At 41.1% G+C, this 24169-nt stretch overlaps 2 protein-coding genes across 2 annotated transcripts in view; one reads left to right on the forward strand and one right to left on the reverse strand.

Moving 5' to 3' along the window:
- LOC117248646 (myelin and lymphocyte protein-like) lies at positions 1–7289 on the forward strand. The gene is made up of 4 exons (XM_033613851.2): positions 1–306; positions 5472–5639; positions 5743–5865; positions 6428–7289. Exons 1-4 carry the CDS (start codon positions 214–216, stop codon positions 6500–6502), a joined length of 459 nt encoding a protein of 152 aa, XP_033469742.1. The 5' UTR covers positions 1–213; the 3' UTR covers positions 6503–7289.
- Positions 7290–7852: 563 nt separating this feature from the next.
- mrps5 (mitochondrial ribosomal protein S5) overlaps positions 7853–24169 on the reverse strand; it is a 39481-nt gene continuing 23164 nt past the window's right edge. The window contains exons 7-12 of the mRNA XM_033613759.2: positions 18790–18880; positions 16096–16142; positions 15690–15747; positions 10489–10551; positions 9383–9519; positions 7853–9132 (exon numbers count right to left, since the gene is read on the reverse strand). Coding sequence (XP_033469650.1) covers positions 8908–9132; positions 9383–9519; positions 10489–10551; positions 15690–15747; positions 16096–16142; positions 18790–18880 — 621 coding nt within the window. The 3' untranslated portion in view covers positions 7853–8907. The remainder of the gene's footprint in view (positions 9133–9382; positions 9520–10488; positions 10552–15689; positions 15748–16095; positions 16143–18789; positions 18881–24169) is intronic.

Raw genomic sequence — 24169 nt, forward strand, 5'->3', positions numbered from 1 at the left:
GAAGCAGCAGGCAGCCTATAGGTGCTGTCAGATGAAGGGTGTGTCTGGTTTGTGCCAGTGAGAGGAGCTGCGGTGGGACGGGAGCAGAACGGGTTTGTCTGCTACCTTAGCTTCCCTATAAGGGTCAGTCACACCTGCTGCTGCTCCGTTACTTCAGAGGAGAGGGCAGGACGCTCGCTGTTGACTCGGAACCGGGAGAAGCAACAGGCAGAGATGGCTGCAACTACTGCTCAGCCTATGGGGAGCCTGCCCAGCGGTCTGGGGATATGCACCACGGCCCCGGATATATTTTACCTGCCTGAACTGGTGAGTGCAGAGGACGGACTAGCTGACCTTGAAGGCAGCTATGAAAGAGTATTTTCACCAAGGATTAGTTTTTGTTTCCCTTTTTTTCTAGAATAAACTAATATGACTTCAGAGTATTTTAAACACAACAAATATTAAAAGAAATTATCATGAATTTCATCGCTATAGATCTCAAAAGTTCTTACAAAATGATGCATATAATACATTAAATTCATACAAATTAAAGTCATGTTAAGTGACAAAAAGCAATTAGTAGACACATGCATGCTGTTGTGGCCTCAGCTGTGCATTTTACAGTCATCACATAAACAAAATGGATATTTTTTAAATGAGTGCACATTATAATTCTGCAGCTCATGCCTGCATGATCTGATAACTTCACGACCTAATTTAGATGCCAGCCTCTAAAAAATACCAGAATTTATTTTAATTTTGTTGGGCTAAACCTCTTAATCAATATAGCAGATGAATACTGATTTTGAAGTCTTTTCATAAAAGTGCAAAAATGTGCATTTGGTGATACAGGAGATGAAATATCCTCCTCACACAGGAGGAGCACCTTCCTCCGTCTTCTCACATCTCATGTTTCGCTCATATTGTATTTGTGCTACTAATCTAAGGAAGAATGCGGTCAGCTCTTCTTCTCCCTGAATGATGACAAAAGATAGAAACTGCTCATGTGACAGCTGGAAACATGATTGCACTGCAGCAGGTGTTAGTGTCACTGTCTGATGATTAGACCTACATGTATTAGAGTGTTTATTTTAGCTTTTATTTATCAAGGGAAGGGTAGTTCCATGGTACTAATACCCGTCTTTATCGAGCCGCGCTTCCACTCAGAGCTGCAGGGAGACTCATCTGCACACTCAGTAATGTGCATCTGCATCTGTGAAGTGCATACAGAGTTGCTTAAGAGCAGCTTGACATTTTACCAATATTCTCCTTTGACAGTTTAAGTCCCTCAGTTGCCTAGAGGAAAGAAAAATTCAAAATAAGATCCATGCCCAGCTCATTTCTCCTAGACATAACTGAGCTCAATTTAATTGTCAGTATGAGATTTTGACAATTTTCCCCATACTTATAGTCATCTCCTGAAAAATACCCTTCTTCCTGTCTCAGCTCGATCCTAATTCCTCACTGCACTTATCTTTGTCTGAAACAATCAGCCTTTGAGATAACAGCAAGACTTATAAATGAGCCTGCACAGTTTCAGAAATTTGTCTCAGGGCTAGTATTCAAGTCTTTGTATTTTATCTGTTCTCAGAGTTGAGAAACCTCTGAGAAGCCTGTGAGCACAGCAAAATAACTCCTGTTCATTTATTCTTTTGCTCCTTATTCCTCCTGATGTAGACAGGTCAGAATTCATTGATCTCCAAATAAGAAGATAATTTATTTCTGACCATTATGAGCAGCAAAATTTTCTTCTGTGTGATCTGCCTGTAAAACTCTAAATTGCAATACATAAAGAAAACTCTATCTGACACTACAATGAAGTTCACCTGTTTATAATGCAGGCGATATTACATTAATTTGATACATTAACTGTGATTTTTCCAGAAATAAATAGGGGAAAAAATGAAATAATTTCACCTTAATGACAGAATTTTGTCTCGAGAAATCAAGACATGAGCACTAAATCATCAGATTAACTGTAGATTGCATTGATTTGATGCTAAATACAGCAACTGTACAGTATTTTCCGCACTTTTGGAGTTTATTTGTGACCACGACCATCAGTAGTTCTCTGATCCGCAAAACTGGGCTCAAAACATTTAACCCTACCAGAGGTCTTTTTGCTTTTTTCCTCTCTTTTATGTGCCTGAAGTCGTCGGCTAATCAAAGCTGATTCAGTGCACCTGTGTTGAGTGTATGAGTTTCTAATCAGCATCGTTTTGGTGACTTGCAGGGCAAAACCCAGAGGAAAAGTTTTGCTGCTGACAGTCTTTTTATTGTCTCATCAGAAATAAATCAGCTTCTTATCAGGAGTTCCTCCTGAACTCTACCTTCAGAGAAATAAGGAGGAAAAAGAATAAATCAGCAGAAGTTCTTTAGCTGTGCTCGTAGGCTTCTCAACTCTGAAAACTGATAAAATACACCAGTGGTTCCCAACTGGTGGGTCCTGGTCCAAAAGTGGGTGGTTGCGGGGCAATTCTGAATGGTCCACAAGTGACTCACACACAGTCAAGTGTGTAAAAAAACGCACTTTATCTTTAATTACAGTGAATTTCTGGCACAGAGTTTTTATTTTGAAGTGCCGTTTCCTGCTGTAGAGTGAGTGACTAATGGACAGCTACTTAACAGTGACATATTTTAACCTGTGTGGACCTTGAATTAATGACTAGGAAGAAATCTGAGACTTGAATTTGATCACTGAGAGAAATTTCTGAAATTGTGCAGTCTCATTTGTCAATCAGTCAGCCAATCAGGCCTTCTTTTGGATCTTACTCTTATCTCGAGAGCTTATTATTTCAAACAAATAAGGAGCACTTTAGTGAGAGAGGAAAATGTGCATTTTAAGATCTTAAATTATCAGACTCAGACAAGAGGAAGGAGATTTCTCAGGAGCTGAAATTAGGAAGTATAAGAGAATGTTTAAAATCTCACATTGATGTTATACTGAGCTCAGTCACGTCTCGGAGAAATAGGCTCCACAAAGAAGAGAACTCATTTGGATTTTCCTTTCCTCTGGGAGCACAGCCCAGCCTGTCACAGCACATTGAAATAAAGTCACTGAAATGCAGTTATATCTAAAGGCCAGATGTATTTTGTTTTACATATCACTATTTGAATGCTCATTAGAATGCAAGTGTACCGTAAACTATCTGTGATACATTTGGTGAGAGTAAAATGCCATGACCTTTTTATTTTGAATAAATATTTGTTTAGGCCTCAAGAGAGGTGCACACCTTTTATTTCATCATATCAACCTATAGATTTAACATTTCATGAAGTTCTGTCACAACAAACAGAACTGCACGTAGCAAGAGGTCAGTGTCTTGACTTTGCTTTAGTTCAAAACTGAGAATTAAAAAGAAAAGTTTTAAAGTAGCTTGGTTTATTATATTTATTATATTGTGGTTATTTTTTGGTGTGCGGCGGTAAAACTTCTGTTCTGACACCTTTAAAACGAGTCTGACAGAGGAGTGTTGATGAAATCCTGTCACCGTGCAGCTCAAGGCAACGACGACGTCATCTGGACATACTGTTATGTTTGCAGCGGTTGATTCTGTACCGAGGCTGGGTCAACAGTGATTAAATCAGACATGACTTGTCGTTACAATGACACAAAGCCTTCTCAAAGATGAAGCTGCGTTCAGATTAAGATGTGCGTTCACTTTAAGACGCCCACAGCATCAGCCAGGTTGTGTGACACAATGCAACACTATGAATTCCAGAGAGTTTTGACTACACGGATGTGGTTAACGCGCTATCAAAAATAACCCGGCAAACTAAACACCGCCCATCCTGTATTCAGAGACATATAGAAAGTAAAGAGAAGTGTTTGTTCAGTCAACATTGAGACAGATGTGGCTGTGATCCTGCTGATTTGTTATGTGCAGACTGTTTTTCATGCAAATTCTTGACCTTTCATTTATTTATGGGTTTGATCCACTTCAGATTTGAGCTTTTGTACACTTTTGCCTGCTGTTTGTCAGTTTAGTTTCCCAGCTCATACTGTAGCTCGAGCTCTTGCCTTTAATGGCACTACAGTTTTGTTTTTTGCTATTATTATTTGATCCATGTGTAGCTGTGTAAATCTCCCAGCAGCTGTGTAATGTTTAATCAATAACACAAATGGCCTATCAAGCACCGTCCAGGTCAAAATAATGGCAGTGAAGGATGGCTTAACAGCAAGAGGAGCCAACACTCGGATCAGTTATCATGACAGAAAAACAGGTTTTTAACAGAATCTGATCCTCACTCAGGAACAGTCTCATGTCACACTTCATCGATTTACAACCTCACAGGCTTCCTTATGCTGTGTCGGTACCTAAAGCTACTTCTACACTGTTATTTCCAAGGGTGGTTTTAATAGAGAAACTAAAAGGGGTCATATCTTAGACCGAGAGCCAATGAAACTAAAAAAGAAGATACAGTAGGTCACAGGTCATTTTGGTTAAAAAAGCCCACCCAAGGAGCAGAAACTAAGAGTATCAAAACATATTGCTGCTGGTGGTAGGTGGATTTCACGTCTTCAGGGAATTACACCACTGCAAAAAGTCTGTGTTTGAAGGATATATCCAGGATGTCAAACTGACTCAGTAGCAACAACAGGTTAAAAAGACAAAGATAGTTAGAAGCTAAAGCCGAACTATAGGCTACAGATCACAGTGTAAAAGTGAACCACCACATCACTGCTGATCACCACACAAGACAATGAATATAAAGGGAAACTTTGCTGATACTGAACCAGCTGTGTGGCATCGCAGTGTGTGCAGATGAACCGTGTTTCAGTAGCTAGCTAGCTAACCCTAAGCTTTTCAGGGTTTGATTTTGGTTTCAGAACAGGGAAGAAACGTATATCTTTTTCCAACCTCTCCAGGTAACGAGTATCATCAATACACGACATGCGGGACTTAGCGAAGGGTCAGGTGCTCACTTCGTGTAAAGCTGAGTTTGTGGCGAAAACTCCACGGCAAATCTCTGACCTCGCTGAGTTGAGACGCCCTGGTGCGCTACTACTCATCAGTGCCTAAAACTCTTCATGCCGAAGTGATTAAATACTAAAGTTTTAGCAATTTGCATGTGTTTGGGAAGTGCTGAGCGTAGGACTGGAAAAATTAGACTTATTGCACAAGTTTTGAGAGTTTGTAAATGTTTTTTGTTGGGGCGACAGTAGCCACAGTAGATTTACAACTTTGGTGGCACTCACTGCACACACATGTTCTTTTATCTTAACAGATAATCTGAAATAACGTATCTTAACTTCTAATCATACTAGCAGCATGGCATTCATGGTGCCCAGAGGATGAATCCTAGTGCCACCATACGGTTTGACATTTTTGACATTGAGTGAAATGCCTCGACCCATATTAGATGTATTGCCCTGAAATTTGGTACAGACGCTCAAGTACAGCCCAATAATCCTAGTTTAAGGTCACTATAGCACAAACATTACAAAAATCACAATACCATCTGTCCACCCATTCCCTCCATCTTTGCAGGTGTTTGGTGGTCTGGTGTGGATCCTGGTGGCGTCGACCCACGTGGACCCGCCGAACCCTCTGGGCTGGGTGATGTTTGTCTCTGTGTTCTGCTTCGTCTTGACTTTCCTCTGGATGATCATCTTCGCTGCTGGAGGTCATAAGAACAGTTCTGGCTGGGCCGCTGCTGTAAGACCTGAGAGAAAGAAAGAATGACACAGGGTTTAAAATAAAAAGAAAGATTGACGAGCTATGGCCATGGTGTACTATTATTTAATCTGTCTGTGTCCAGGACTTTGCTTACCACGGCCTGGCAGCGTTCTTCTACCTCAGTGCAGGGGTGGATTTGGCTTTCATCACCATGACGAAGAAAGGAGGCACATTAAAAATCTACCAGATTGACATTGCTGCCGTGGTGAGAACTGATTTCATGACAGAGTATCAACAATTTGCACATTATTTACTGATAAACACTAGTATCTTTACATCACTGGAGCTAATTAACTGTTTGATTTATTCTTTCTTGATATGAAGCTGCAGCTAGCAGCCACTTAGCTTAGCTTAGGGCAAAGACTGGAAACAGGGGAAACAGTCAGCCTCCCATCAGCATCTCTAAAGCCCACTAACACATTATATCTTACATGTTTAATCCCCATAAAAAAACAAAGCTCATGACTCTGAGCTTTGGAGATGCTGTGAAGCAGATTTTGTAACCGTGAACAGATCCAGGAGAGCTGTTTCCCTATTTCCAGTGTTTGTGCTAAGCTAACTTCAACTTCTTTAAATTCATGGTACAGTTATGAGCGTGGCATCGATCTTCTCATTTCACTCCCAGGAACACTGCGACAAAGTGTATCTGTCCAAAAGTGTGCAAAGCAAAACAGCAAAATACAAAACCTCATCTTCCTCACATCACACAGTGATCCAGAAATAAAGTAGATTTAATTCTTTGTTCTGTGTTCACTTGTGTGTCTCAGGTGTTTGCCTTCGTGGCCACGCTCCTCTACTTCATCCACGCCATCCTCTCCTCCATCCGATGGAAGAACTTCTGAAGAGCGATGCTGAATCGCAGACTCGTGTGTCCAAGAAGTCCTGTGCATCGTGTGTGTATGTGCATGTGTGCGTGAAAGTGGTCAGATTCATAATGAAGGTTTTAGGCCCCATTTTGGGACATTAAATAATGTTTAGTGAAGCACTATAAAACATTGAAACATGCAGAAAAAAGTGCATAATGAAGCAAATTGAGTTTTAAGTGAGGCAAAATTATAAAGTAGGTAAAACTACAGTTATTTTGTTTTGTTCAGTGTAAGAAATGTTTTTAACCACATATCAATTTGAGCCACTCATCATTTATCACCTAAGTCGTATTTATTAGACTTTTTATAAAACCATGGGATATGGTTGAATGTTATTACTGCAGGCTGAGTTTCCATAGAGGTACTGGTCTGTGGGCAGAACTGACTAGCTGTTTCTCCCATTTCCAATCTTACATAAATGAAGTTTAAAACCTTTCTGTTACCTTTATTACACGGTATATTGACACAGTTGTCTCTTGCTGCAATCGGAGCCGACTCTCTTCCCTTTGTCATCTGTGATCAGACTGACAGACGTTTGTTTCAGTTACAGAACTAAAGAGTAACTTGAAAAATACGTCTTTGATTTTCAGATTTTCTTTTTTATCAACTGCCAATTATTTTTCTTTGTCATATAGATTTAATGCCAACCAATCGTCAGTACTTAAAGGATGGTGAAGTGTATTTTTTAGCTTGACGGCAGAAATTTGTATAGTTTGCCATTTTTTGTATTCTTGAAATTAAAAAAAATATATAGCTAAAAACATGATTGTGTCCTTCTTTTATTTGCTGTTATTTGTATGAATTGTTTTTATTTTTTAATAACCAGTGTGGAAGTCCAGTCACACATGTAAAAAGAGGATAAGAGTCCTGAATTTAGATGATTGTAACAGCTACAGGACGTTCAGAAACAGAGCGACATGTTGGTGAAGGAAGAATAGCAATGGACAGAAACATTTTTGAGGCTTATTTTGTGAAAAAGGAAACATTCATTGATTGCAGTTGCTTCTCAAAAACAAATACAGCAACCATTTTCAAAACAACTTGTAGCCATGCTATAGCAGTATGTTGGTCCACATCTTTGGTCATGACTTTAATATCTATATTTGGTGATTGCGATTCAATTTGATGCAAACATAGGGTTTTCAGAAGATGAATCCTCCTGACTCTAGTAATCCACTGACTCTTTCTGAAGCACCACTGTGAGGTTAAAGTTTTCATTCACCCAGTAAAATATCTCAGCATGAACTGGATTGGCACACAATTTTGTCATTAGTGGAAAAACTATTCAGATATATAATAATAATAATAAAAGACTGATACATGTACAGCAAGTATCTACTTTTAATCATCATTCATTTTTGCAAATACACATTTTGATACAACTTTTGATACTAGAATACTAAAAATCAATTGCTTTCTCGGTCCACTAGATGGTGCTGATGTGTCTTTCCAGGTGAGGTCAGCAGAGGTCTCAGTCAGCGGCATTTGGCAGGAAGAGAAAGAGATTGGAAACGCGTCGTCACAAGACATTTTTTAACACAGAAGGAAAGGAGGACTCGGATATGACACAAACAATTTGCAAGCAGTGTCATTTGAGAATAAAATACTCTGGAAATACTACGAACATGAGGGCTCACCTCACCCCACCGTCCAGAGATAGTGTTAGCCGCTGACGGCCAGGCTAACGTTTAACCCACTATGTCAAATAATCAACTAACACTGGACACATTTAGCTCGACAAAACTCCCATAAAACTCTGAGATCTAACACAGTCCATCACCTACTTTATGTGCAAAGATCTGCGTCCATACAGTGTTGTTGTTGCTGGTCAGGGAAAGGTCACATTTGCTAAATAAAGCTGCATTATTTTCATGATCTAATGTGTAGACCTCCTGTCAGAGTTCATTACTTTATAGATACAACATGCTTCAGAGACACAGAGGTGAGTATTAGCCTACACATGTTTATGCAGATGCATATTTTATTGCATTAGTACATAATATATTTTTCAAGAATTCCAAGTGGATGATAGATTTTCTTTTACAGTTACAAAGGAAACATCGATATCAAAGACATTAACAGTTTAGTGACACTGTTGGCTGTAACTGGGTGTATCTGGAGTAATATGTTTTCAAATGGGATGTCTTCAGTTTGACAAACTGTAACTTCAGTCCTCTGTTGACAAAACGATCACACTCCACTATATTTAGATTTACTGACCAAAGCTGACACTCTGCTTGAGAACAAATGATCCTATTCTTCACATATTTTCAGCTCTTCTTGGCAGAGCCAAAAATCAGACCCCCCATCTGACAATCGCGGCCTCCATCAGTCACATCATCTGTCTTGTGGTCAGACTGAATCATCGGCCCAGTCCCACACTACCAGATGGTGCGTTTGACATCCGCCCAGATTGAGCGTCTGGTTCCCTGTGCGGCCTGAACGTCGTCCCAGTGCAGACGGGTGTTGGGGATCTCATCTTCAGGCTCCGGGTCCGGTTGTGCCCCGTCTTTGGGACTCGCCACCACGATGGGCAGCGGGCCTTGCTGCGACTGAAACTCAACGACATGGAGCTTCTTCTTGTCGGCCAGCTTCTGGTGGACTTCCTGCAGAGTGGAAGAAGAAGTAGAAGATGTAAGTGACGAGACAAATGACACTTCTCTCAACTCAAACGGACAACTTCTGCAGTGTTTGGGCCTGATGACGGAGAGCGGAACAGAGAGAAAGTAACAAACACATGTATAAATATTAGAGATGATGGCACCTTTCTGATTTCATTCTCTGCTTTCCCTTTAAGAGAGCTGTGTGTTCCCATTAGTAACTAAGAGCCCTCCCAAACTGCCTACATGACTTCACCTGATTGGCTAATCCAGTAAAGAGGGCCCTGGTGATGTTGAGGAGATTGACAGATCCTTCTACTTTGCAGTACATGTCCTGGATACCGATCAGCTTGCACAGAGTGATGACCGCTCGGTGGCAATGCAGACCATAACCTGCAGACACAGAGAGAGAGGGAGTCAACACAAACATGCACACGCTGATGTCACCATGATCTAGCTCAGCACACGTAGTCTTCTATCATGGCAGATGTAATTTTACACTATTGATTTTATGTAATATAGTAAATTATCTGGAAATGTTCCACATGCAGCAGGAGAGCAGTACCTTAATGTGAACGGCATGGCAAAGTGACAGGCGACACATTTTGGTAATGCTGTTTCATAGCTGGTGCTAGAATGGATGGTTTGGGGCAGGGATGGATGCTCGGCTGTGATTTTTGCTGTAAACTCTTCATATGTTTTGTTTGTAACAATCTTGGGGTTTTAGCAGGGCGGGAGAGGCATCCATAGCGACTGGGAGGAGATCCAGGGCCTGCACAGCATGTTGGAAGCTCCACATTCAGGGGTGTGTGGACACTGGAGAGCAGACGACAGTGGGCACGAAGCCGTGGGCATGAAGCCCGCAGACCTTGCACCCTCCCTCTGGTTCTCCAACATGCTCTCCGGGCCCTGGCTCTCCTCTTTCCCACTATGACTGCTTTTCCAGGCCTGCTAAAGCCTCCAGCATGTTCCACAGGCCCTGGCTTGACTCTCAGCCGCCTGGATTCATCGCACCGCCCGTTAGCAGCTTCCAGCGAGCCCCACTGACCCAGGCTGTGCTCTGCTTTTCTGCTGGAGAACCAGAGGGAGGGCAGGAGGTCAGCTTGGTTTGTGCCCATGGCCCAGGGCCCTATGTGGGCAGTTTCCACATACCCCTGGATGTAACGCGTCCCTCCCTCATCCATTCTAGCATCAACCGTTATCCAGAAAAAAAAGACACAATGTTCATTTTCAACTTTGAATTCATTAATTCCAAATGCTAGTATAACATGCAGATTTTGTAAGTCGATACCCATCAGGTTTATCAACATTAAGCTTAACCTCCATCCTACAAACTAAATGCTTAATGAAATGAAGACATACCCTCATTTTGTTTCTTTATGCGGAGCGTTGTCCTCTTGAACTTGGAGTTGATGTCATGGTAAACTGTTGGAGAGAAAAACAACTGAGTTACACTTTCTGGATGCAGACTATAAAAAGGGAGGAAACAATACAGCCACACATTAGTCCACAGTTCTCATTATTTTCACGTGTTTTGTGCCATTTCCAAGTGAAGGCGCTTGTGTTTTGTTATGCATCTTTTCCCCTGTTCTCCCTCAGGTCTTGTGTTTCTCTACCTGCCCACCAGATGTCCTTCCACATGCCAGCATCTCCTGCTGACTGCAGCAGCTGTGGCTGATTAGTTATTCAGACACACAGTCCCTGAGCGGGGGCTCGGTGCTGCTGAACGAAGCCTGAGAAAACTGTACAGCTCTGTAGCTCGAGGTTAAAATCTTGTTCCTGTGTCACATCACTTCTGAAACACCACACAGGCTGCTGTCCCTGCATCCTCTGCACATCCAGCTGGAATTTAACACACTTAATAAATTAGGTTTTGTACTTGGATGCTGTAACAACAGAAGATGTGAGTTATGGGTGGAGGGAAGAGAAGAAGAGAAGATGGATGAGATGCAGTAAAAGTAGAAAATTTGGTGCTCAGAGGACACGTCCTGCTGGGTGAAGAAATCTAAAATGCAGAAACTAAATGTCAAACACACACACACACAGACACACCGCACAGGGAGCTGAACATTTGCTGAGGCTGCAGGAGGTCCAGGTTCATTTAGAACAGTGTGTGTGTGTCTTCTGTGTGATGTGTGACTCACAGATCCAAACAGCGACAAAGTCAAAGCAGATAGAAAAAAAAGGCGAAGTCCTCCATGAAACACGCTCCTATGTCTCCCAGTAATTGCAAGTTTTTCAAACTCAAACACTCAATTTAAAGTCTGCCCTGACTTAAAGCTGCAGTTGCTAACTTTTCTTAAAAATTACTTTTTGTTATAGCTGAAACTGTCATGACGTGAGACAGATGATCTGTGAAAAACATCATGTTCATCTACTTCCTCGTAGTGCTTCTAATGGCGTTACCTTGTGAATAAAAGCAGAAGCAAACTTTCTCATTTTACAGCTAAACAGTACACTAAAACATGTTTCTGAAAACATCTGAGGAGAGAAATCGGTAATGCAGTACCTGAATCTTGATCATATTTGATCAGCGCTGCCTAATTTGACAATCTGGCTGCAGTTCATGAGCAGTTACTAACATAATTGACAGCTGCGTTAAAGACTGCTTGGCTCTGATTTGTTGTTTTTGGTGAGCTGTGGAGGATTCTAGCAAATGTCTTTCAGGCCCAGACACACAAAACCGACTTCAGAGAACTAGCAGCGACAAAAAAACCCTGCTACATTGCCTCATGCTGCCGTGTCTTGGCCAGAAAATTGCACATGAACACACTGGAAAGACTTCAACCACTGGCCAACCAGCATGTATGTTCTGTACCTGCGTGCGAGGAAATCACTCTCTACACCAGCAAACGGCGGCAGTCTGTAATCCTCACACAAAAATGGAAACTGGAGAACCATCTTGATGCTAGTTAGCCAGTTAGCACCTCAACAACACAATGCAATGTTAAAAGAACGGAGCATATTTACGGTGTGCCAGTGAACAATAACAAACCATCACAAATGTTTCTGCTACACAGCTCAATGACTAAAGAAAAATAATCTTACCTTGTGTAGCAAGTTTGTTTTGGTCTCACTCCCTTTCGACTTTAGCTCTTTGTTTACTTTCCTCACTTCCAATTCTCTTCTAGTGCGCTGAACTGCCAATCACAGTGATTCAACATGCCGCAGTGACAAGGGCCACAGACACTCACTGACAGCCCGACAATGAGCAACAGCCAACCATCGGTTCGGTGTGTCAAGCCCTTCAGAAGCATGCAAATGCGTAGGTTTTGTTGCGACAGGTCACGACAGGAGAGACACACATGAAACATGATGTTTGGGGGTGCTCTGCCAGAATATTTTGAGCGTGAAACACCTAATTTCTTTCATTCTTGTGAATTTTTATGCACCAATTTGCACATTTTCAGCATAATTCCATGGTGTAAATGTCCCCTGCATCTGCAATGAAAACTACTCCTATGAGTAGGAGGAGGTACCTTATCTTTTCTAACAGGTATCTATCTCATGCATCTATGTCAATGTAGTGTCAGCTTAAGCAAATATGACAAAAAGTTAATTTCATAAAAGTTACCAACTGTATTCTTACAGCTGAACCCAAAGGACTGTAAGTTGTTTCTCTGATTGTTCCCCAGTCTTGATTTCTTCCAGCAAAAAATGGAAAATGTCCAAAACAGAAACAATTAAACACAGTGCCAAATTCAAATTTATTCAAATTCCCCTTCGGCGTTGTATTGTCCATCCATTTCATCTGAACACAAGTCACATGAATATTCACACAGCATCCCAGGGTCCTGGGGGGGTGGGAATACTGGTGCCAACAGCAACAACTGGAAGGTCAGTGGAGTGGTTTGTTTTTCCACCAAAACAAAACGTTAAGCGGCCAAGTCGGGGGGACATCCAGATGTTGGACTTCCCAATCAACACATTGACACGGCTTAACATTCAGGAAGAAAAACTGTTAATCACATGGTGGACCAAATCCAAAATCTGGACCACCAGCAAAACTTGGCCTGCAGGCAATCTGGCCACTGGGTATGTTTTTAGATATCTTACTAACTGTCAAACAGATGGGCTGAAAACTGCACGACTTCGCTGGTAAAGGTGACGATGACTTCAGAGAGTGATCAACAAAGGTGATGAAAATGATCTAAAAGCTATCTGATGTACGTGTCACATTTAATTTGGTATCCATGGAAAGGCTGTCTTTCTTAAAAAAAGACGAAGAAGTAAACAACCGATCACATGACGGCTGGGACAGGTTGCAGATGGTGACACAGTGAGAACTGGCATGTGGAAGGATCCGCATATCTTTTTCTATGAACCTGCAAAAATTAAATATATCACAGTTTGGAGCTCAAACTGGGTGGAAATGTCGCACCGCACACACACACACACACACACACACACACCCTTCTTGTCTGGTCTTAGGCCAAAGCAGGAAGCTAACTTTCTCCTCTGGTGGGCGCGGCGGAGGCTGATGACTCACGCACATTAATCTTTCTGGCTTTGCTCTCCAGCAGCAGCACAAGGAGCCAAATGGCATTTTACAATAAGAAAGTACAAGCGGTGCATTTTAACTCTCATACCTTTATCACAAATGCATTTTTTACATTAAGTCTCCTGTATGAGTGCGAGCAGGGGAGAGTGCTGGACGAGAGGGGTGAAGGAAAGAGCAGGAGGAGTGGAAGAGATGAAGGAGAGGACAAGGATGTGGCGTGACAGGTGTGAAGTCGGGAAAGCTTCTGCAGTAAGGTCCCATTCATCTTTTCTCGTTGTCAGTGTTGTGTGACTCACAGTCGGAGCACTTCTACAGCTTGGATCAGCATGAAACTGAATCATCAGCACAAATGGTAATCAGCTGTGTAAGAAAACATCTGCTTCTTTGAGAAAAAGTCGAAGGCGAAAGACTGTGTGCATAAACATGACAGAGGAGGAGGAAACTATGACTCCCAGGGTGCATTTCATTAATAAACATCCAATCACTGAGCTTAAAATTGTGTTATGTACGCTGCTAACAGCAAGTGGAAGATGATCATGTTGAGAAGATGATAATATGATCTGCAACTTTAATTAAATCACTCTTAGATTTAGGGTTAATTTAGGAACTATGGTGCAGTGTTTTAAATTTGCTCCTGCTGTGATACATGCCTCTGACTGACTTCTTCATCACAATAGCAGCAAAGGCTCATGGGTACTGTGGTATTTAAAAGCTGTCATATGCCAGACTGGATGACGAAACATGACTTGTCAGAAAATAAGTTAAAACAACCACAGACTGTAAAAAAAGGAGGGGGGGGGGGGGGGGGGGTGTAGCCAGTGTGACCACACCCATTGGTTTGTGGACTGCAGCTTTGAAGCCTTTTGAATTTGGGCATTTCGGCTGTCGCCATCTTGTTTTTTGGGGTCAGAAGTGACCATATTTGGGTGAAAGGGTTGAGCTGGGGAGGATATGCATTGCTATGCCTGTAGGGTTGGGTATTGCCACCGTTTTCCTGAATTGATTCGATTTTGATTCACAAGGTCCTGATTCGATTTGATTTCTGATTTCCGATTTGATTCGATTGGGGATATTTCAGTTACAATACCAATGTTTGCTAGTGTGTGAAAGAGATTCTCAGAGAACTAACAGTAAATTTTACAAGGAATTATTTTTTAAAAAGAATAAATTCACAACAGGATTAAAACTGAATATTTTATGACTAAATGTTGTTTCTAGAGCAGCAACAGTGATGTTAAAGCAGCAAAGTCACTATATAAACTTAACTCACTTCTCTGTCTCCACTGCATCATCTCTACTCTGTCTTTGTGTGTGTGTGTGTGTGTGTGTGTGTGTGTGTGTAAAAGTGGCGCAGCAGTGCCAACACACAGCATGACAATAAGTTACACCAAAACTTAAACAAGTAAACTCACAATTACAGATAAAAGAGCCGGTAATGCTGGAGCTTCTCAATATTACAGTCGTCAATAATTCAGCGCCATGGCCCGTTCACTAGCGGCGATATTAACGGGGTTAAAGCTTCATAAATTCATGGGGAAAAGCGTTTATTAAAAGATTAATCTTTTATGAATCTATGTCAGGTCATTCAAATGAAGATCATTTTGTATCGGATGAATTGGATATTTTAACCCAGCCCTATACGCCTCTATTCTGGCTGACAGGATGCCTCAATAGGGACGTGTCAATCATCAGGTAACAAGGCACTAAAGCACCCCCCAGTTTTATCGTCTATTTTACTCTGCATGTAAACTATTGAATGAGACCATAACTCATTAGGAGGTCATAATTCAGGTGAAAAGTAGGTTCATTTTCTCAAAGACTTCTATATAATCAGACTTCTTTTTCCACACAGTGAAGACACTCCCTTGTGGCCATTAAAAGAAATGCAGGTTTAAAGCACTTCTTCATTGGCTTTACTTTGAAGACCCAAAGGCTACGCTGCATCACTTACACAGTCTGTTGCCACAATATAAACTCATAGGACTGTTAAATTATCCAGGAGAGTCCCATGTCTGTGCGTTTAGGAATGTTAAACGATATAAAAAGAAAAACCAGAACTTACTGGTCTTGTTGTTGTATCGTTCTATGTAGTACAGGTAGTGCATCGCTCTGTTCTTGGCCTGCAGATCACAGAAACACACACACACAGGGTGTCAACTGTTGAAATCACCAGGGAAAACATTATTGTTAGTAGAACACAAGGGAGCCTACATCTACTCTGGGGGACAGTCTGAGGATATCTCAACCTAAATGCACCTTAATGTGGGATATTTTTTTAAAGTCCAAATAATGTTTCCACTCATAATAAAGTCCACTGACAATATAGTTCTGGTCAAATTATTCAGTTAAGCAGGTTTTACTCATTAACTCAACTCTATTTAAATCTAAAACATAAACATTAGGAATTACACTTATTGGGGATATTTACACAAAAACTGACTTATATAAAAATAACTTTGTGGTCTTACCTTCCTCAGAGCTGTGTTTCTGTCTGCTGCTTTAGCCACCGCAAAGCCTAGTGGAGGGAGGAGAAACATTTTAGTGATGCTGACAGTTTAACCCACATTTACAGCTGCAATCAAAATTATTCAACCCCCATTGCATATTAGGCTTATTGGCAAAATATACAATTTCTCTGCTGTTTGCAATAAACAAATTACACAAGAACTGTTTAAGTAGTTCAATGAAACTAATATTACAAGGGTTTTGATCCAAATTCAACACAAAATGCTACTTTTAATGACTACTGCAGTCTCAAAATTATTCAACCCCTTCATGACAAGCATCTTCAGTACTTAGTAGAACACCCTTTTGCTGTTATGACCTGCTGCAATTGTGATGCATAGCCAGACACCAGCTTCAGACAGCGTTCCTGAGGAATCTCAGCCCATTCCTCATGGGCAATGGCCTCCAGTTCAGTGATATTCTTGGGTGTGCATTTTGCAACCACATTCTTCAAATCCCACCAGAGATTTTCTATGGGGTTCAAGTCAGGCGACTGTGACGGCCACTCTAGAATCTTCCATTTCTTCTTCTGAAACCAAGCCTTGGTGGACTTTGAGGTATGCTTTGGATCATTATCTTGTTGGAAGGTCCAATGACGCCCAAGCTTCAGCTTCCTCACAGACGGCACAACGTTTTTACCTAAGATTTCCTGATACTTGACTGAATCCATCGTGCCCTCCACACGCTGCAGGTTTCCAGTGCCAGAGGCAGCAAAGCAGCCCCAGAGCATCACTGAGCCACCGCCATGCTTCACTGTAGGCAGGGTGTTCTTTTCAGCATATGCTTCATTCTTCTTCCTCCAGACATACCGCTGTTCCATAGGCCCGAAGAGTTCCAGTTTTGTTTCATCGCTCCACAGAACAGAATTCCAAAACTTCTGTGGCTTATTTATATGGTTTTGAGCATACTGGAGCCGACTTTTCATGTGCTTTTGGGTCAGTAGTAGTGTACGTCTTGGAGTCCAGGCATGGAGCCCTTCAGTGTTTAGTATGCGCCTTATTGTACAAACTGAAACCTCAGTGCCTGCTGCCACCAAGTCTTGCTGCAGGTGTTTTGCAGTCACTCGAGGGTTTTTGACCACTTGCCTCCTCAGGAATCTGGTGGCAGCCGCTGACAGTTTCCTCTTTCTGCCACATCCAGGTAGTGTAGCCAGTGTTCCTTTGACTTTGAACTTGCGAACTATGCTTCCAACTGTATCTCTAGGAACATTCAGAGCTTTTTCTATCTTTTTGTATCCTTTTCCTTGTTTGTGCAAGGCAATGATTTCTTCTCTGAACTTTCTGGACAATTCTTTTGACTTAGCCATATTTCTAACATGCAATCAAACGTCACTCTCAACAAACCCCTAGCCAGTTGAGGTATTTATGTGTTCTATCTCAAGCACACCTGAACTAATGAAGCCCTTGATTAGTTGCACCAGGTGTGCTTGAAACAGGGGGTTGAATAATTTTGATTAGTTGCATCAGGTGTGCTTGAGACAGGGGGTTGAATAATTTTGAGACTGCAGTAGTGATTAAAAGTAGCATTTTGCATTGAATTTGGATAAAACCCATGGTAATATTAGTTTTATTAAACTATTTCAACTGTTCTTGTGTAATTTGTTTATTGCAAACAGCTGAAAAATTGTACATTTTGCCAATAAGCCTAATATGCAATGGGGGTTGAATAATTTTGATTGCAACTGTAAATGTTTTTAAATTAGTGTCACAGACTATGAGCCTACACGAAAACTGTAACATGGTGAGATTTTAAACAAAGCAGCCCTAACAGCCTCTGTAATGAGAGACTGAAGGCAGGTGAATCTCAAGGAGGCTGTTAAAAATTTCCTCTGCATTTTTAAAAATGTATTTTCACTTCTGAAGAGCTTGAGAACTGTCAAAAACATTTTCTGCACTTCTCCATATCTACATACAACACAGAGTTATTTCTCAACCTTTGCAAACATCCTGAAACTGTCAAAATATTGTTTTGTTCTGTGTTTTTAGAAACTTTTTAGAAAGTGTTTTTCCATTATCAGTCTCACATGACCAGACCTATACGCTGTGCCAGCACTGGAGATAGGTCTTGCTGGACCATTGTAATTCCTCATTTCGGGGAATAATCTAAGGGTAAATGTTAGGTGGTGCTTAGCCCAGGATGCAGTGACGGTGCCCTTTGCAAAATAGTATTGAGAGGGAGCTTGTTTTGGTGGAGAGGCGAATGCGAACACCACAACATTAAAAGACATTTTAGCGTGTAGGTAGCAGGCTCGGAAGTTGTTGTTTCACACTGGAACTGCAACGATTAGTTATTTAATCAATGAGTTCAATCAAAAGAAAATTAATTACCAATTATTTTTGACAGTTGATAAATAGTTCCACTCATTTTTCAAGCAAAAATGTCAAACATTTGCTGGTTTTAGCTCCTTAAATGTGAGAATGTGCTGCTTGTCTTTGTCATTTATGAAGGTAAATGAAGAATCTTTGGGTTTTGGACTGTTGGTTGGACAAATAAAGTGATCTAAGGACATCACTTTGGACTCTGGAAAATTGTGATGAGCATTTTTAACCATCTGAGATAGGCAGCCAATGACAGGCTTCATGGCCACAGTCACCATCCTGTGAGTCTGACGACTCCAACAGCGGCGATCTAGGTTTAAGTTTCAGAGTGTGCCAAACCTGCGGCTCCATTGCCATTTCCCACGGCGACCAGACAGCTCACAGACCTCTTCCTGCCCTCCTTGGCTGTCATGTTGAACACACTCTTCACCTACAAAACAACAGTAAATACACAATAAACAAGACGGCACTCACAGTGTACACATTAATACCACCCTCTATGTGTGTGTGTGTGTGTGTGTGTGAAGTGTTGCACAACAACACACTGAATTACCAAACACACACACGTTCTTACCGGTATTGGTCATTATTAGGGGTGTAACGACAATGATCTGGAATGATGTATTGATTCAGTGATCAGTGATCCAATATTATTAACACTGATACATATCCACATCTTTAAGATATGCTTTTATTGTGAAATTCCCATAGGAAGTGTGCAAGCAGTCAAGAAAGAGACAATTCAGGGGCCTGAAATCAATATAAGATGATATCAGTGTCATTATCAATCCAGGCTCCTGATCAAAAGAAATGTAATCACCAACTATTTTGAAAGTCAATTAATAGTTTCATTGATTTTTCAAGCAAAAATGTCAAACATTTGCAGGTTATAGCTTCTTAAATGTGAGAATCTGCTGTTTTTCTTTGTCTTTCATGATGGTAAATGAAAAATCTTTGGGTTCTGGACTGTTGGTTGGACAAACGAAGCAAGTTAAAGACATGACTTTGGGCTTTGGAAGATTGTGATGAGCATTTTTTTTTTTTGGACATTTTCACAAATTTCCAGGCTCCTGAATTGACAGTAATGATTATACGGATACTGTTTCACATCTCAGACTTTGTGACAATGTCAAATAGCATGTCGTTGTCCAAAGAATCCAAGAATTTTCAGTTCATCGCCACGCTTTCAAAATGTCATTCCTCTTTGACCGTGTGCAGTTTTTATTTTCTGCTCCAGTCAGGCCGATGAAGTTACTGAACCATCTCTAAAACATCTGCAGATTTAACACCACCGCAGACTGTTAAGGCATCTCTCAGTGTGTGTGTGTGTGTGTGTGTGTGTGTTGCCAACTGGACCAGAACGCCTGTCCAGATTTAAATGGCTTTCATCGACCTGTTAGTAAACAGAGCAAACAGTCATCTATCACATACACACACACACACTCTGTGCCCTGTTCCCCCCACATCGAGCAACCAGGCAGACTGATGAACTATCTGCAATATGACTGTGAAAACAGCAGGGGGCAGCATTGACACACCACAGAGAGGAGGACGAGCGCAGAGGGAGGGTAAGTGATCAGGAAAAGGAGGAAAGATGAGGTTAGAGTTGAGCAGACAGGAAACAGAGGGGGCAAAGGAGGAGACATAAAAGGTCAAACTGAAGAACGGGGCAGGACGGAGAGGAGAGAGGGAAACAGAAGAAGGAAGTAACATGAGACACAGGGAGAAAACAAGAAGTAAGAAATTAGAGGAAAGTGGTGGAGGGAGGAAAAGAGAAAGGTGAGAGAAAAGGAAAGAAAACAAGAATTTATTGCCTCTTTAGACATGAATTAATTTAGATGTGAAAATGAAAGGAAACAAGAACAGGAAAGAAAAACAAAGAGGAGAAGCAGCACAGAGAACAACACAGGAATAAAAAGGAGAGGAGCAGGACAGGGTGACACAGCAGAGCAGCAGACAGTGAAAGGCCTCTGTTGTGAATCACAAACAGTGTGTGTGTGTGTGTGTGTGTGTGTGTGTGTGTGTTTGATTGAGGGAGGAGATATGTGTGTGCAGTGCGTGTACATGTGTGTGTGAAAGAGAAAAGAAAACAGATGAACAAAATTAGCTAACAAACAAAAAAAATATGAAGAATTATTACGCACACACACACACACACACACACACACACACGCACACACACACGCAGTAAGATGAGTAGAAAGTTTCTGTTGCTAAGACATAAATTCAGCACAAAAACAGTGAGTGGAGCTGCAGCTGTACACCTGTCACCCTGATACATAAAACAAGCCAATTATACTCGTGTTAATTAAGCAGCGTTAATTAAGATAATTAAAGTACTGATTAGAAGATATTTTAATGCTGTACTTTTCACCTACTGTGTTATGAATAAATACTCCAATTTCGTAGTAGTTTTAAGCAATACTTCAAGTACTCTATCATTTCATATTCAGAAGTCCCAAAAATGATAAAAATCTAAATTAAAATTAAAAAGCGCACTTAAGCGGCTACAGTTACTGTTATTATATATGTGTGGTTTTCATCTTCTATGGCCATAAAAGACAGGGGTGGCAGCTTCCTCTGTTACCGTGTTAAATGGGCAGATAATATCGTCTCATATCGATGGCAGACCCCTAAATCGCTTCCAATCGAAATCGTATCAAGGCAGACTTTGTAATATCAGCAAATATCATACTGTTTTCCAAAGACTGGCTATAATATTGTATCGGGATGAAACTGGTGATTTACACCCCTATTAAATCCATTAGCATTCATTCAGTCATATTAGTGACTGTAAGTCCAACATTTATTCTCCTTTTAGCTCTGTTTTGGTCTCTACCAACTCCTGAGGGAAATATCTCTTTAGCTTCTGACACGGTTTACAACCAACACTTTTCCCATTACACATTACATTAATTGGTCATATAAAAATATTAATTAGTGCAGCTCGAAATGAATACTTTACCCTTCACATGACTGTTTGTGCATCAATTACTCACACCATGTTTCGTTGAATTCAAGAAGACTGTGGAACTGTGTTTTTGTCGGATGCCTCCACAGTGAACAAAGTATCCACAAATTGAGAACATTCTTGATTAACTGAAGTCATGACACCATATTTACCCGATTCATTTTGATTTTTATTCTCCTTTTTTTATTTTTCTTATCTCCATTTTTCATTATTATTTCATTATTCATCTTCATTTGCTTTTATATAAACATCTGCATGACAGTCAGTAAAGCAATGTGTTCCCTTTATTGATTTTACTATTGTGTATTCTCATTAAAGATGAAATTTTTCATTTATGCTTATCTTGCCTTAGCTTAGAGTGTGGTATAAGGGATTTTTGCCCTCATCATATAGAGGTTTTTCCCTTATTAGGTAGAGTAGTTAGACGGACAAGTCTTTTACCTTCTCCTTCACCATATAGGGAGGGGGATGTTTGGCTTGCCTGTGCTTATGGCCTGTGACTTCTGCCTGGGTTTTCATCTACCATGTTGGAGGATGGTGATACTGGCGTTTGGCTGGTACGGATGGAACTCGTAGGACATAAGGTAGTAAGATAATTTTCCACGCTTATGGTTTAGCATGAGAATGCTAAAAAGGGTGGAATGTGATGGAAAATTCTGGTATTTGGTATTGCTATGATGTATGATGTGTGTTGCTCATTTAACCCCTACTGTGACAGCAGTGAGAGACACCAAGGCCACGAGCCAGGGAGGCTCAGACACCAAGATTATGAGCCAGGGAGGACAACAAGTGTCCTTGTTAGTCTGAAGAGATGTTGTGTTTTAGGAATGTCAAGGCGCCACATATTTTGACTGTTGATGTGCATGTGTTATGGGAACTATAAAGATAGCAGGGCGAGAAGACTTGCTAGGCATTCACTGACTGACTGTTCATGCGGTTGTATGTGTGAGTGTCTCCATTCATGAATGCTTATTAAAACTCAAGAAAGACAGCCGACGTGTCAAGACTTTCTTTAAACTGTTCATTAAATAGTAGTTTTGCCACCACAGGGTCTACGTTTAACAGCAGTGAAACTATATCAAAACATCAGTATACAAACTCTCACACAACTCGTGCAGCCCTCTCTGACAGGGTACTGAACGGAAAGTGAAACTTATCAAAGCCAGTATTTTACCTCGCTGAACACAGGAGCTGGTGGTCTACCGCTGCCTCCATCAGTTAGTATAGTGTAGATGACCTGGCATGATCACCTATTGTGTGAATGTATGGTGTTCGTGACTTGACATAAACTTGTCATCCTGATGTGACTTCAGCTAAATGATCTGACATGATTCTGGCCAAATTTGGTTATGTGAGGGGAAGAAATTGTCCTCGTAGCTGGCTGTTTCAACAACACGAAAACAGCAGCTTAAGTGACAGGAAACCCCTTTTAATGTGTAATGGAGAGCTGTAGGTGTGTCAACTGTCAGGCTTGTTGTCAGACACTATCAATTGTCATGATGTACTAATTCTTTGGCGTTTTCGCAAGTAAACCCTCAAATGTCCAATCCTGTGTTTTGAGTCTCTTTATTCGACAACATAATTGGCAACAGCATTAGTTTGTCTGTGATACCATGTGACTTTTGGTTAGTTTGGATACATCAAGTCGCACAGTAACACAAACTAACTGATGGAGGCAGTGGCAGACCAACAGGTCCTGTATTCAGCAAGGTAAAATTACCATTTTTGTCAATGGAGTCTGGCTTTGAAGAGATCATAGATAAGTTTCACTGTAAGTTCAGTACCCTGTTGTAAAGTGCTGCTTGTTTGGGTAGTACTGAGCATACGACTGGATAAATAAGATTCAGATTATACTGCATGAGTTGTGTGAGAGTTTGTAAACGGATGTTTTGACATAGTTTTGTTGCCTCCTTTTACTTAAATTCATTGACAATTTTCTCTGTTTTATGGATTCTACATTTGCTGTCGAGGCATCGGAGAAAAACAAAGTTTACTTCACAAATTTGACATAACACGAGGTGAGTAACTGATATAGTCTCGCCACCAGACAATCAGAGATCTCCACCTTCTGATAGTCTGGGGACACTCCTTTCTATAGTGTGTTTAACACACCGGCGAAAACGGCCGGCAACAAAGCAACACCTCTTGCATTTCTGAAAAGGACACGCCCTCCCGGAAATGTGCGCTCCTCCTTTTCTCGTCCGCAAGGAAACAAACACACAGAGAGCGTGAAAATGGATGCCGAGAGATTTAACTGCGTTTTTATCAAATGTGTGCTCAGTCCACAAGATTGTGGAAATGAAGGACATACAGCGACTTTGTTTGAAACTTTTAACGCAGTCGGACTATGTTTACAAACACAAGAGTTCAGTGAGCCACCGAAGGACCACCCTGCAGATTTACTATTGGTTCTGCAACGTAGGGAATTTTTTTAAACTCTGAAATTGTATCCGCCCATCTAAACACAAAATCAGGGAGAAAGTCATCAGTCTTTAGTTATGCAAAGCGTCTAAAGACTGACTTGTGAGTCTATAATTGATATACAAATGGTCATTTGGGGAGTAAAGTACTCTTTTAAGTATACAATAGCTAAATTATCTGCAGTTTGTAGTGACTATCTGATGTGAGTCCATAAAGGAGCTCTGCATGTCTTCGTGAAGGTGTGTGTTGTTGCTGAAACTGAGTCAGAGATGCCACCTCAACACTGTGGTTTACATCTCTGCTGTGCCTGTTGGAGCTGTGTTGGTC

Source organism: Epinephelus lanceolatus, chromosome 17 (genome assembly GCF_041903045.1).
Source record: "Epinephelus lanceolatus isolate andai-2023 chromosome 17, ASM4190304v1, whole genome shotgun sequence".
In the NCBI taxonomy this organism is placed as follows: Eukaryota; Metazoa; Chordata; class Actinopteri; order Perciformes; family Serranidae; genus Epinephelus; species Epinephelus lanceolatus.

Coding starts and splice junctions, on each gene's coding strand:
- LOC117248646 (XM_033613851.2), top strand. CDS start 214: ATGGCTGCAACTACTGCTCAGCCTATGGGGAGCCTGCCCAGCGGTCTG. Junction 5,640..5,742: donor GTTCTGGCTGGGCCGCTGCT/GTAAGACCTGAG, acceptor GTCTGTGTCCAG/GACTTTGCTTACCACGGCCT. Junction 5,866..6,427: donor AGATTGACATTGCTGCCGTG/GTGAGAACTGAT, acceptor TGTGTGTCTCAG/GTGTTTGCCTTCGTGGCCAC.